At 32.0% G+C, this 14924-nt stretch overlaps 2 protein-coding genes across 2 annotated transcripts; both read left to right on the forward strand.

The window, feature by feature from the left end:
- Positions 1–228: 228 nt before the first annotated feature.
- LOC101214355 (syntaxin-132) lies at positions 229–3773 on the forward strand. Its single transcript, XM_004151833.3, has 13 exons — positions 229–363; positions 979–1092; positions 1235–1291; positions 1364–1412; positions 1675–1763; positions 1877–1950; positions 2038–2080; positions 2160–2220; positions 2376–2401; positions 2487–2564; positions 2710–2790; positions 2865–2930; positions 3320–3773. The coding sequence occupies exons 1-13, from the start codon at positions 346–348 to the stop codon at positions 3479–3481; spliced, it is 918 nt and encodes a 305-aa protein (XP_004151881.1). The 5' UTR covers positions 229–345; the 3' UTR covers positions 3482–3773.
- Positions 3774–5491: 1718 nt separating this feature from the next.
- Positions 5492–14304, forward strand: LOC101207292 (syntaxin-132). Its single transcript, XM_011651715.2, has 13 exons — positions 5492–5649; positions 6461–6577; positions 6721–6777; positions 6848–6908; positions 7125–7213; positions 7337–7410; positions 7501–7543; positions 11565–11625; positions 11777–11802; positions 11888–11965; positions 13554–13637; positions 13715–13780; positions 13888–14304. The coding sequence occupies exons 1-13, from the start codon at positions 5626–5628 to the stop codon at positions 14035–14037; spliced, it is 930 nt and encodes a 309-aa protein (XP_011650017.1). The 5' UTR covers positions 5492–5625; the 3' UTR covers positions 14038–14304.
- Positions 14305–14924: the final 620 nt, after the last annotated feature.

Below are 14924 nucleotides of genomic sequence, written 5' to 3' on the forward strand. Positions count from 1 at the left end.
TGCAGAAGAATAAAGAAGAGAGTTCATCAAATACTCCAAAAGGTATAAATGGATGGATTGTCTTCGTAATTGTAATTCTAATTGTAATGTAACCGTTTTGCTTTCTGCTGTGTCCGTTTCTTGTCTTCTTTGGTTCTGCCTCTCTTTGCTACGGCCGGCCGGCCTGGTTTCCCCAATATAGTAGAAACGTAAATCGCTATAAATTCTATAACCCAAGACTCATTCTTCCTCGATTTGACTGGCCTTTTCTTTTGTTTTTTCTTTCCACTTTGTTATTGTATTTTTTTTATAATACTTCTTCTTTCTTTACTCTCATTCTTTTGTGAGTCTGTGATTTTGATCGAGATGAACGATTTGCTCACGGTAATTTGTGCTTTTGTTTGTGGGTTTTCTGTACTTTGCTTTTGGGATTGCTTAAAAGTGGATTTTTCATACTGGCCTCTGTTTTCCTGTTTCATGAAAACTTTTCGGTGTTTTAGTTGTGTGTTTTGAATTTTGTCAGTTATTACGATTTTAAGATTCTGCTAGTGTGCTTACCTTAATTTTAGCCCTTTGAAATGGTTTACAATTTATTTAGATGCAATATAGTTGGTTTGTGCCATCCAATGTAGTTGTTAGTGTTACGGTTTGTAGTTCCTATCTATCAATCCAAACATGGCTGTATTGCATTCTTTTGTTTCATGAAATTGATTGGTTTTGAGTTTGTTGGTTCCCTTTGGCAGTCATAAGTTTCATGGTGATCTTTTAATGAAGATTAACGTTCACTTGGATTTTCTATCCTTGTGTTTGATTTGAAAAGAAAAGCAATTTATATTTCAAAAGTAGGTAGGATGAATGTTTCTAGAATTCGATCTCAATGTGAAATTATTGATTTGTTACTCATTCTATATTCTTGTTATCTCCCTCTTAGTAGGAATAGCTTGATTAATTGGCTACCCAAAAAACTTTTATGATGGGTTATCGTGTTCTTTATCATAGGATTCATTTGTTAGCAATGCCAAAGTCGAGTCTTCTAGAGAAATTGATCTCGAGAAGGGAACTCGAGTTCTGCGAAGCAATTCTGACATGGGAATGGAGGCCTTCAATAAGCAGGTGTAACCATGGAGTAATTTCATTTTATTTTCTCCCTTCCCCTTTGCTTTTGTACCCTTGTGGGACTTTGTTTGTTCTTTTATAGCCATCCTTTTAGCTTTCACTTCTTTTGCCCAATTTTTCTTCTCTTCTTTGAGGTCAGATACAAGACGTCGAGGTTCAAGTAGATAAGCTCGCTGGGCTTCTTATTAAACTGAAGGTATGTATGATTCATTATTCTTTGAATCTTGATGAACTGAATTCTGAGGAATGACCACATACTCTTTTATAGGAAGCTAATGAAGAATCGAAGTCTGTTACAAAAGCATCAGAGATGAAAGGTATATGTTTATCCTTGTCTTATGTCGAGTGGCACAAACATTAACAAAAGAGAATGTAAATTTATGTCCTTTGAATTACTTATCTGCAGGTTAGGTTAAGGTTTAACCAAACCACTAAGCATGCCTATGTAAATCTTTCAATCCATAAGGCTCCATAATAAGTCAATTTACATCAATTGTGAATACTCCTTTTCTTCTTGAGCATTTGTTTCAGTCTTGGTACCTACATGTCTGCTTTCGCTAACGGCACTTGTCATTTCAGCTATCAAAAAGCGAATGGAAAAGGATATTGATGAAGTGGGAAAAATAGCGCGCAATGTCAAGGGGAAGCTGGAGGCTGTAAATAAAGATGTAATACAGGACTTGCTCCAAGATTTTCATAACTTGTTTGGCTTCTTTGTTGTTGAAGTTTTCTCAATTATTTGAAGAACAGTTGCATAGTAATTCAGTTTTCTTCTCTCCAGAACTTGACCAATAGGCAGAGGCCTGGGTTCGAGAAGGGAACGGCCATTGACCGAGCAAGAATGAACGTGACAAAGTTTGTTGCCAATAAACATTTTATTTTTGGAACTCTTGTTTTGGATTGATAATGTTCCTTATGGTAGAATTATGTTCTGAATGGCAGTGCGTTGACAAAAAAGTTCAAGGATCTGATGATAGAATTTCAGGTATTTTGAAATCTCCTTGTTATTATTTGATGAGTGTTTGCCTAATACCCTTGCCTCTTATCCTTGTATCATGTTTAAGACTCTTCGTCAAAGAATTCAAGCTGAGTACCGTGAAGTCGTGGAAAGACGAGTGATTACAGGTTCAAATGCTTCTATTACTAGATTGTCAAAATTATGGTTATGATTAATTATGTGCAGAAATATTATAGTTATCCTTTTCTTTCCCTCTTTTTGATGGCTGAGGCTGACTAATTTTCTGATACAAACTTTATCATTATGGGCCTTTATTGAGCAGTTACGGGTACCAGACCAGATGAGACGGTAAGCTTATCTTTTAAGTCTAAACTTGAAATTTGAGAACAAATCAAATTTTTTGTCTCTGACTGGAATTTTAATGAAATATTAGACTATTGATCACCTAATAGAAACTGGAAACAGTGAGCAAATATTCAAGAATGCATTTGAACAAATGGGACGAGGACAGGTACGCTGACCGTAAGTAGGGTTTAAGTTAAATTCATTGTACTCCAGAAAGTATAACTTCAAACTGTATTCGTCCCTGTTTCTTTGACTATCCAATATTCGAGTGATTGACTATGACCACTCTTAATTTTCCACTCTTTACATAGGTTATCAGTACTGTGGAAGAAATTCAAGAGCGACATGATGCAGTTAAAGAGATCGAGAAAAAGCTCTCGGAATTGCATCAGGTATATATTATCTCTTGGAGCTACAATGAAAGAAGATCCTCAGTAGTCTTATGTGTTTCTCTTTTCTTGGTCAGATTTACCTTGACATGGCAGTTTTAGTGGAAGCCCAGAGTGAAATTTTGGATAACATAGAAAATCAGGTTTGTCCTACCTCTAACTCTAGGTATGTATATATAGTTTTCGTCGGTCGGTCCTAGGTGTTGACGAGCTCTCATCCAGATTAAGAATGTAGTTAATCATGTCCGAGGAAGACTTCGCTTCAAAAGGATGTGGATTGCTATTACTGTTCTTCTTTTCATAGTTGCTGTTGTAATTTCTTTGTGTGATCCAACCATAGAAGAATGAACAAGAGATCTTTTTTGGCCATTTTTTATATCTCCGTTTGCTCAATATGGAAAATGGTTAGTAGATGAATGGTGGAGTCAGTCGTGCAGAATAGTCATTTTGTGCATAATTCTGCTAAGTTCAAATTGATTAAGTTGAATATCTTTCATTTTATTTTATTGGATTTCCAACATTTTCGACATAGGTAACGAACGCAGTCGATCACGTTCGAACGGGAACGGATGCACTCCAAACCGCAAAGAGCTTACAGAAGAGATCAAGAAAATGCATGATGATTGGCATCATATTGCTGCTGGTTATTGCAATTATAATCATCCTCTCAGTGCTGAAGCCATGGAAGAAGTAAGCGATGGAAATGATATACCAAAATGTGGACTCAGTTTCACATTTTCCATTGCTTACTAGAGTGTCCCTTCGTTGTAGAAATCGTCATCTCCTTCAATTACAAATTTTATTTTGTTTTATCTCAGAATACATAGAAGGCTTTTGTTTTATTTTTAAAAAAATTACCATCTCCTTGGTAGAGAATTTAATAACAGAAATTTGAAAATAACAAATTTAATGAAAGAAAATTGTATTTTGTATTTTTTAGATACGCCTTTGGAGCATATTAAAATGTTAAGTTCTAATTTAAACAACTCCATAGAATGTGTCTGGTAACGGACTAATCTCTAAATTTTTAATAGTAAAAATTGAACTTTTAAACTTTATTAAAATCAAACTCTCAAACGTTCGTACTTACGTATTTATAGAAATTATAGTAATTGTATTGATTGATAGTTTTAACCTTTAGTGCTTCTTATAAATATATGAATATAGGTTTTAAAAATTAGGTTTATAGGCTAGACTTCTTATTCTTGCAATAATGACAACAAGTTGAATCTATGAAGTTTAAGAAAAGTATGGATACGCTTATACCTTTGATACATTATTAATATACTGTTGATACACTATTGATATATATTTGATACACTTGATACTCTAAAAAGTCACTTCTACAAAATAAGAAAAGTATTTGACACACTTTCAATATCTTATTCTTAAATTGTCACTAGTTGCAAATGTTTTAAATTTTATCACTTCGGACAATCTTATTTCTACAACTATTATACGAACGAGGTTTTAATTTCAACATTTGTTAGAAGTTTGAAGGTTTTGTTTTTACAATGGCAAATTTGAGAGTGTAACTATGATTACCATCATCTTTTGTAAATAGATTTCAATAATTATGATCCTATCGATCTATAAAATATATCCGATATACTTGTGATAAAAAATGAATATACTCTTTTATATATATAATATATGCCACCGATAGGATTTTCATGTTGGTTATAACATTCTAGCATGGTTTAAGAAAAAGTTTAGTCAAAATGGTTGTTAATTGCCACCTAAACAATATTATATATTCTAAGCTTATAATTTACTTTCCCTCTAAAAAGAAAAGATGCTCTTAACTATACACTCATCACGTCTTTCATATTAAGAATAGATTTATATTTTCATTGTTGGTAAGTGATCTTAACTAACCTATATTCTTCACGTATCATAAATGCAAAATAATAATAATAATAATAATTGAATGTGAAAGTATTTACACGCTATAAAACAATTTTGTAAAAGGAAACATAAAATAACCAAAATATCCACGATTGCGAAAGATGATTTTGTATCCATCTAAACGATCTTACTATGTGATCTTGTACTAAATATAAACGATATTGGTACACGATCTTGTACCAAATATAAACGATTGTTTGAATAATTCACTTATCTATATTCTTGTCTACTTTGGATAGATATTGACTGATCATTCATACATTGGTACATGATTGTATAGTGAAGAAAGAACAAAGAAAAAAGAACAGAAAAAGACACAATATCTTATAATGAAAAAAGAATTTAAAAAAATAGTCCATAAAAAAGATGATGTTGAAGATGGAAGATAACAGAGAAGGAATAAATTTGAAAGAGAAGAAGTTTTGGAAAGGTAACGAAAAAGAATAATAATAATAAAATAAACAAAGTCTACAACCATTCAAAATACGTCAACATGAAGAGAAGTTAGTATTAATAAAATCTCATAATTATTCAGCTAATGTTTTGAAAATTAAACATTCAAACCTTTGGCCTGTTCAACTAGAGGAACTAATTTATGAGAATAATATTAAATTAAAAGATATGTCAATTCAAAAGAAAAATGTAATTGTCAGCATTGAAGGAAGACGTAGAAAATTAGTTGACAAAGAAACTCAGAGTTATGAATGGATTGTATTATGACCCCCTTTGCTTGTGCTGTGTTCTATCTTCTATGTGTTTGCAGTGCTGTCCTTTGACTTGTCATCCTATGACCTCGTCTACTCAAAATAGTTGAAATGTAAAACATGCATTCATTATAAAATTTTGTAAATCCAACACCCATTCTTCCTCAATTTCCTGCCCTTTCTTTCTTTTGCTCATTCAAGTTTAACTAACACCCAGGCTATCGTCATGATTTTCAGCAACTTCATCACGGTATTTTCTTCTTTCATTAGTGTGTTTCCTCTAACCTTTAGAGATTGAAATGAGTGGATTTTGAATCTTTGAGCTTCTTGTTCCATGAGAGCTTTTGTTGAATTTGTTGTCTGCTTTTCGGTTTATGATTTTGGTTGTCTAAACTCATAGTTTATTTGGTAGAATTTCAACTTTTCAGAGAGGATTCCCAGCCCACTTCTTCTTTTAACTTGAAAGATCCAAATCATTGGTTTTAGGCTGCTGCCATTGTGGCTGTAATTGAGCCTGGTTCCTGCTCTATTTGAGCTTACTGTTGAGTCTTGAGAAATGAATTGGGTGTTTAGAAAAGAAAGTTCAAATATTTAGAAAATTTTACATAAATTTGCATGGTTGCATTTCCTTTATTTCGTAAAATTTATTGGTTTTTATATTTTTATTGTCCTTGGCACTTGGCAAGTTCCATTCTCATATTTTAGGCAACACTTTCGTTTTCATCCTCAATTTATACCATCACTTAAATTTTAATCAAATGGTTTATAGGACAACTCAAATTAAACATAGCTAAAACCAACCATAGCTTAACTCAACTTATATTTGAGTGTACTAATAACCATGAACACCATAGTTTCAATCCCCCAACCCAGCATTTTTGTACTAAAAGAAAACATAGCTAAGCACCCATTGCCTTCCTTAAGTTTGAATGTTCAATCCACATCTTGTTATTAGTGCTTATAAATTTGTGTTCTATTTCTATGCAGTAGAATGTGCTTGACTATTCAGCTAATCAAAGATTTTTTTTTCTGACATGTTATGATCATGTTCTTTGCCTAAGGAACCGTTCATCGTCCGTGATGCCGAAGGTCAGGCTTCCGAAGAAACAGATCTTGAGAAGGGAACTCAAGTTCTTCAGAGCAATTCTGATTTTGTAATGGATGTGTTCAATAAGCAGGTGTACTCATGGAGTAGTTTCATTTGATTTTCTTTACTTCTCTCCCTCTTTTTACACTATTGAAATTTAGTTTTTTTTCTTTTACAGTTACCCTTCGAGTTTCAACTTTCTTACCTACTTTTTCTTCTCTTCTTTGAATACAGATTCAAGAGGCTGAGATACAAGTGGATAAGCTCTCTGGACTTCTTATTGACTTGAAGGTATATACAATCACTTCATTTCACAAGTTTCTGAGTTCGAATGAACTTGATCGCAATCAAACTTCTGCAGACTTTATTGAAAGATGCCAATGAGGAATCGAAATCTGCCACAAACACATCAGAGATAAAAGGTAAATTTTTTTTGGAGTTGTTAGCTAAGCGAGTGGTTGAGCTTTGGCCAACCAACTAAGCTTGTAGCCTATGCAGACCACTTATGTAGAGGTTCCACATCCCAAAATACTCATCAATTGTGATTACTTTTTCTTAATTCCGGCCATATATATTCAATCTTAATTAGTACCAAATTACATGATCTACTGGCCTTCTGAGGTTTCTTGTCATTCCAGCTTTTAAGAATCGGATCGAAAAGTATATCGATGATGTGGGAAAGAACACGGGTGAAGTTAGAGGGAAGCTACAAGTTATAACCATAGATGTATGTACTGCTGGACCTGCTTTAAGATTTTCCAAATTTTTTTTCGTTTTTTTCCCTTTTTATTGGAGTTTTCACTTAGATTTGAAAAGCAGTAGGATATTGATGAAATTTTCTTGAATACAGAACGTATTCCATAGGCAGATGCCTGGGTGTGAGAAGGGAACTGCCTGTGACAGAGAAAGAATGAATTTGACAAAGTTGGCACTTAAAACTTTAATCTTGAACGATTATTTTGGAATGATATTATTCCTTATAGTAAAGCTTTTTTTTTTCTTTCTAAATGGCAGTGTGTTGACTAAAAAGCTCAATGAAGTGTTGACTGAATTTGAGGTATTTCGAATCCCCTTCGTTTAAACTTTTGGGTTGATAAATGGTTTATATTGTATCACACCAAGATGCCTATATTGTGTCTTCCCATGAATTTTTGAAGCTCACAAGTTTTAAGGAGTGTTAGTTGGAAACGTGTGATGAACGCCCCAAATAAATTATTTTAGGGAAAATAAAAACAAACTTATTAGAAGACTTTAACTCTTTTTTTGTGTGTATTCTACTTCACACTTGAATGATTTAGATTACAACATTTCAATCCTATTTATAGGTTTGTCACGAGCATAACTCATACCACAATTAAACACAACAATTTAAGTCCTACACTTAATTGAGATGTGAAACTCTTACTAAATTAACTCTAACATCTTTAACTCACATCCTTTGATTTTTTTAACTCACATTAATCAATTACATATAACTTATTTATTTGAAAGAGAAATTATATAGATAACAAAAAAAAAAAAAAACTAGAAATAAAAGTAACTCATACCACCTTTATTTTGCATATTGCAAATATGACAAGTAATTAGTTATATCATATGACTATAGAGGCTATCAAATGGTTATCTGCTTTTAAATTTGCTACTTTTACCATTTAAAAAAAATATAGTGATCACATGGGTTTTATTATCATAAGCATTTTTGCTATTTTTGCAAACGCCCCTATTTAAAACATGTTTAATTATGAGCATTCTCCCTATAAACATGTTTTTTGAAAAACTAATAAACATGTTTTTTGAAAAACTCCAAGCAAAGTTCTTAATTCGGCTTCGTGAAAATATTTGCAATTTGATCTTTAGTCTTTACATATTCAACTTGAGCCTCCTTCCTTGAAATGCAATCTCTGATGAAATGAAATCTTGTATCATTGTGCTTGCTACAATCATGAAACACGAGATTCTTTGCTAGAGCAATTGTTGACTCATGGTCTACATGGAACACAGTTGGATCATCTTGCAAAATTCCAACTGTCTTTAACAAATTTCTTAACCAAACTACAGGGAAGGCACATGAAGCTGAAGCAACATATTCTACCTCACAAGTGGATAATGTCACAATAGGTTGCTTTTAGAACTCCCAAGTAAATGTAGTATTACCAACAAAGAAAACATATCCACTAGTGCTCTTTCGATCATTAGTATCTCTAGCCCAGTCATTGTCACAATAGCCTTCAAGCTTGAATTCTTTAGATGAATAGTAAAATAACCCATAGTCAATCGTACCTTTAAGGTAACAAAGAATTCTCTTTGCCTCTTTCAAATGAGTAGTTGTAGAAGATTCCATAAATCGACTCATCAATCCAACGCTAAAAGAATATATGGTCGTGTGCAAGTCAAATATCTCAAAATCTCAACCAAAGTTTTGAAATATGAAGGATCAACATCTCCTTCTTCATATTTGGACAGTTTGGTCCCAGTTTCAATTGGAGTTGTGATAGACTTAGAATTTATCATATTGAACTTCTCTAGAATTTCTCTAGTATATCGTTCTTGAGAGATGAAAATACATTCCTCTGACTACTTCACCTCAATGCCAAGATAATATGACATCAACCCTATCTCTGTCATTTCAAATCTTTGGGTCATTGCCTTCTTAAAATCTTCAACTAACATACTCCCAAAATTTCCTTTAAAAGTTAAGTCATCCATGTACAAACAAACTACCAAAATATCTCCATGACTATTAGTCTTAATATAAAGAGAATGTTCATAAGGACAACTCAAATACCAGTTATGAATAATTATTCTGACAGAAAGAACTTGGTTTGATCGATCCACAAAAATCCGTGTGAACTAACTCTAGTGGTCTCCTTGCTATTGAAGATGATTCTTGTGGAAAACTCTTCCTTGATTGTTTGTCGTAAAGACAACCTTCACAAAATTGATCTGGATGTTAGACATATGGAAACCCTTTCACCATGTCTTTTCAGGCTAATAGTCTCAAGCCATCAAAGTTCAAGTGCTCAAATCACAAGTGCCAACTGATCCAATTTGGATCTTTCAAACCGCCGATAGGTGTGGAAACCCATCTATATTGCACCCTGTATGACACAGAAAAAAAGCCCAAGGCCTTGGGGTCGGGTGGGGCTCGTTCGGAGTGCACAACGGTTGCGCCAAAAAGGGTCCAAAAATGGCCAAGGCTTTATGATTTTAAACATTTAGCAACATCAGTTTGAATATTTGATAAAAATATTATATTTTTCGTCATTTGCACTCTAGAAATCATATTGTCATGATTATCTTTTACCAAAAGACTATAATCCTTCATCAGAATATTATAGCTTTTCTCTAAGAGTTGTCCCAAACTCAAAATGTTGTTCTTCATATCAGTCTCATAATAAACATTAGAGATGAATTCATGCTTTCCATTCTTTAAATTGATCAAAATTTTATATTTTCCTTTAATTGGATTTTTGCGGCATCACCAAATACGATATCACCACCAATAGATTCATCATGCTCCACGAACATCGATTTACTTCCACACATATGATTGCTTTGCACCACTATCGAGATACCATACATTGTTTTCACACCTTTGCATGCTAGAAGCAAAGATGAAGCACCGTTTTATTCATCTTTCTCAGCATAATTTGCATTTTCTTCAACTTTATTTTTGCATTTCAAGGAATACTGACTAAATTTATGACAATTATAACATCCAACCAGTCTTTTGTCATACCTTCTGTCATTATTTGATATTTCTTCATTTGACCTCAAATAATGTTGTCTTTCACAACCTCTTGATGAATTTGAGTTTGAATTACACTTATCAAATTCTTTGATCATAGTTTCCTCAACCTCAACCTCGACCTCTAAAATCACCACGTCCTTAATTGCCACCACTTCGTCGACCTTAATTGCCTTTTTCTAGGTTGTCTTTTAATTTCAACTTTGACTAAAAATGTTGCTCAGTAGTCTACTTGTTCCTCTTAAGAAGATTCTCTTCGTGGGTTTTTAAAGAAGCTATAGTTGATCAATGGACATTGGACTCAAATCATTTGATTCTTCAATAGCTACGACAATGAAATTGAATTTTTCATCCAATAACTGAAGTATCTTTTCTACTATTGCTCATTACTTATTATTTCACCATATTTTTTCATTTCATTTACTATTGCCAACAATCTTGAAGTATGATATGAAACTGATTCAAATTCCTTCATATGCAATGATTCATAACCACCTCCTTTTTGAAGGAGAGCCTTCTTGACTTGATCTACTCCTTCATACATATTCTCTAAAATTTGTCATGCTTGATGTTCAATAGTTGCTTCAGAAATTTTCTTAAAATTTGAATCATTGATTGCTTGATGAATGATGGTGATAGCCTTTTGATCTTTTTTCTTTGTATTTTGTAATGTTTCTTGTTGAGTTTGACTCAAAACCGCATCACTTTTTGGTTCTTCAATACCATTATAAGTAATGTCCTACACATCTTGGAACCAAGTAAAGCTTTCATTCGAATACACCAACTATTATAATTCTTTCGTAAGTTAAGGTACTTGGAAGGTAACTAAATTGTTGTTTTCCATTTGCAAAACAAAATTTTAAACTCCAAACTCAAGCTCTAATACCACTTTGTTGGATGCGTGTTATGAACACCCCAAATAAATAATCACCAAATAAAATATTTTAGAGGAAATAAAAACAAATTAAACTTATTGGAATGGAAGACTTTTAACTCTTTTTGTGTGTATTCTACTTCACACTTGGATGATTTAGATTACAACATTTCAATCCTATTCACGAGCATAACTCATATCACAATTAAACACAACAATTTAAATGCTACATTTAGAGATGTGAAGCTCTTGCTAATAATTAACTCTTAACATTTTTAACTCACATCCTTCAATTTTTTTAACTCTCGTTAATCAATTCACATATAACTTATTTATTTAAAACATGTTTAATTTTGTTGAATATCGATATAGATTTTGGATTGATGAGTGATATAACACTTTTTGTTATTATCGATACGATTGTTTACCTTCATCTTATCCTTTATCATGTTTCAGGCCCTTCATCGAACAATTCAGGATGAGTATTGTGAAGTTGTGGAAAGACAAGTGAATCCAGGTTTAAAATTGCTCAACAACTACATTGTCAAAATTGTTGGTTCTAATTGGTCGTGTGCTCAAATGTCATGATTATTCTCTTACTTCCCCTACTCATGGCTGAGGCTAACGAATTTTCTATTTTGAACTTTTCCATGATGTGATTTATACAGTTACAGATACAAGATCAGATGAGATGGTATGTTTAACTCAAATCTAAACTTGAAAAATAACAAAGTAAAATATTGTTGTTGCTGACCAAAATCTAAATCACCATATACCAGATCATTGATCACCTTCTAGAAACTGGAAGCAGCAAGCAAATATTCCCCACTACATTTAAACAAACTGAAGGTGGAAAGGTACATTTTACATTAGAAAGTACATCGCTTCCAACTTTACAAATCAGTGTTTGCATTCTTGTTGTTGATAAATGGGTAGAATACACTTTTGGACTTGTCACAATTAACTCAACCTTCATTCATATTTCTTATCAATTGATACTCAGTGAAATTCCTTAATGATCTTCAATAATTTGTCATAATGCAGAAGGTAACCGATTTACCTTCGTACAGATTTTTCACTAGAAATATAAACTTTGAACAGCAACTGTGAAGAATCATTTTACGTTCATAGAACTTCTGCTTTTTAAAGAGCCAAAAAGAAGAACTTACAATAAAATATGGAGCACTTGCAAAAATGACAAAATAAGTTATAATAATTAAGTTCATAGCACACACATTTTATTATTTGCGAAAATGACAAAAACAAAGTTCAACCCACACATCAAGATGTAAAATGTCACAAATGCACTTGTTACTAATATACATTTGATACACCTTATACATGTCTGATACACCTAATACACGTCTGATACACTCAATACATTTGATTGATATACTTGATGCATCTGATACTCTTTGATACACTCGATACTAAAACATACTAATATATGTTTAATACACCTGATACACTGCATTTACATTTAGTATTCTTCACTTATACAATTGATTGATTAAATGCATTTGATATGCTTGAAGTCATACTTATTCACTTGATATACTATTGATATACACTTGTAAACTCGATTCATATACTTGATAATGATTCACTTTATAGATATGCTTTAACAATATATTATTGATATACTTGATAATGGTACACTGAGTTACATCATTCATATACTTAATAATACACTAATGAACTGCATAAAATTTGAAAAAATGAAAATCACGTAGTAAGTATATTAACCAACTAATACATATAATATAAGTATATCACAACACTGACATACGAAACTAAGACAAAGTAAAACAAAAAAATTAATGTAAAATAATAAAACAAATTCATTTGGAATCAAATTCAACTTAAAATTCACATCGAAGAAAGTAAAAAAAAATCACAAATGAAATTAAATTACTCCGATCAACAATCATTATATTTCATATTGAAAATAATTTACCATTGATATCCTAAAATCAAGATTAAAACAAGAAATACAAATTATTTTTCTCGTATAAAAAAGAATGATTAAGACCTTAAAAAATGGGAGAAGAAATCATGGATGATTAAGGTATTAAAAAGAGGAGAATTTAAGATGAATAGTATTTTAAAAAGTGAGAATTTTGCCATATTTACAAAATTTTAAAACAATGTGCTATATTTGCTATATCATATTCTTAAAATGCTACCCACTCACAATTTTCCAAATTTAATATGTACATTGAATATTTCAAGAAGATTCTAGGAGTTAGCGTTGTTATATACTTTAACATATTCTTCCTGACAATTTTTATTTTCTCCTTCCGTGTCACCACCACTTTAATGTTTTGTAAAAACTACAATGTTATGACTAGAAACCTACCTGAAACTCTAGCATTAAAAGTGTACTTTACTCCTAATTGATTAAGCATGATCATTCCTAATGTTTTACTCTGCGCATTGATTTAGGTCACAGGAACTATGGAAGAAAAGATTCAAGAGCAATTTAATGTCATTAAAGAATTTGAGAAAAGATTCTTGGACGTGTATCAGGTATGTGTATTTTCATATGAAGCATATGATGTAAGATTTTCAGTCATATCCTACAGATTTCTCGTCTCTTTGGTCAGCTTTACGTGAAAACGGCTATTTTAGTAGAGGGTCATGCCAAGGTTTTGGATAACATGGAAAATAAGGTTGGTTCTATTCCTCCCTTCCTTACTCCTCAACTTCTTGTTTGGAATTTCCATAGTAATTATTAAATGGGTAGTAGTTTTGAAACTTGAACTACTTATGCACATAGGTGAAGGATGCGGTTGATCGCATTGAAAAAATCGATGAGAACCAGAAGAAACAGGAACTCAAGAATATGTCAGGAAACAACCTAATGAATTACTACTTATACTTTATGGTGGTTTTTATAATCATTTACATTCTGGAAGCTTCAAAGTAATGAAAGAGGAAATTGATGGAAATGATACCAAAAAGTGAAGTCAGCTTAACTGCTAAAAGAATGTTGTTTGCTTGAAGAAATGTCAGCTCTCTCACCATATAAATTTTATTTCTATTTTTTTTAAGTTTATAATTTAAATAAGAGAAGCAAACCAGAATATGATTTGTGTTTAAATGTGGGTGTTTTACGCGTGTGACTTTCAAATGCTATTAGAAAAATATTGAACTTTGTTGCAAAAGTAAACCTAAAAGATTCTTTATTTTGACATCTTCCAAAACTCTGGGGAGATATGATTGGGGGAAGTACAAATGTGGAGAAAGTGAGGGATTTTCAAGCATGTCTTAACATAGACTTACACACAAAAAAATGACCATATAGTAGTTAAGAAACCATAAATGTTAATGTTCATAAACTTCTTTCCCAAAAATGAAAAAAAAACTCAAAAGTTACTATTTGTTACAAAAATTAAGAGTCACGAACACAGTTTAATAATAAAATCTTTCATTTTTTTTTCGACACTCCCTTGATATGATTCGTTACACTAATAAACTCATTTTGATCGGATTTGGTATATTTGACTTTGTACCACAACTTTTTATGTAGTAAAATTGAGTAGCGACGCGTTTACTCCTTCCATAAAATAGTGGATTTTTGGTCAAGACAATGATTTGTTTTCATAAAAATTATCTCCATTGGATCTTTAATTTGAGTTTTCAACTCATTCATAAAGTTTCTTAGACAAATTGCACAAATACTTGAATTCTCCAATGATACTTTGGAAAGTGACAGAAATTTCTGGCTTTTCATTTCTTCTTGTTTCATAAAGTTTGTAAAAAGAGATGCAGTTTTTGTATTGCAAAGATACATCATGTGATCTCCACATTTTC

This window comes from Cucumis sativus, chromosome 2 (genome assembly GCF_000004075.3).
Source record: "Cucumis sativus cultivar 9930 chromosome 2, Cucumber_9930_V3, whole genome shotgun sequence".
Classification (NCBI taxonomy): Eukaryota; Viridiplantae; Streptophyta; class Magnoliopsida; order Cucurbitales; family Cucurbitaceae; genus Cucumis; species Cucumis sativus.

Bases quoted from the DNA above. Each gene is read 5' to 3' on its own strand.
- LOC101207292 (XM_011651715.2), top strand. From the start codon at position 5,626: ATGATTTTCAGCAACTTCATCACG. The intron at 5,650-6,460 runs GTATTTTCTTCT...TCTTTGCCTAAG, and splicing joins TTTTCAGCAACTTCATCACG to GAACCGTTCATCGTCCGTGA. The intron at 7,214-7,336 runs GTATGTACTGCT...TCTTGAATACAG, and splicing joins TACAAGTTATAACCATAGAT to AACGTATTCCATAGGCAGAT.
- LOC101214355 (XM_004151833.3), top strand. The intron at 1,764-1,876 runs GTAATACAGGAC...TCTTCTCTCCAG, and splicing joins TGGAGGCTGTAAATAAAGAT to AACTTGACCAATAGGCAGAG. The intron at 2,221-2,375 runs GTTCAAATGCTT...TTTATTGAGCAG, and splicing joins GGAAAGACGAGTGATTACAG to TTACGGGTACCAGACCAGAT.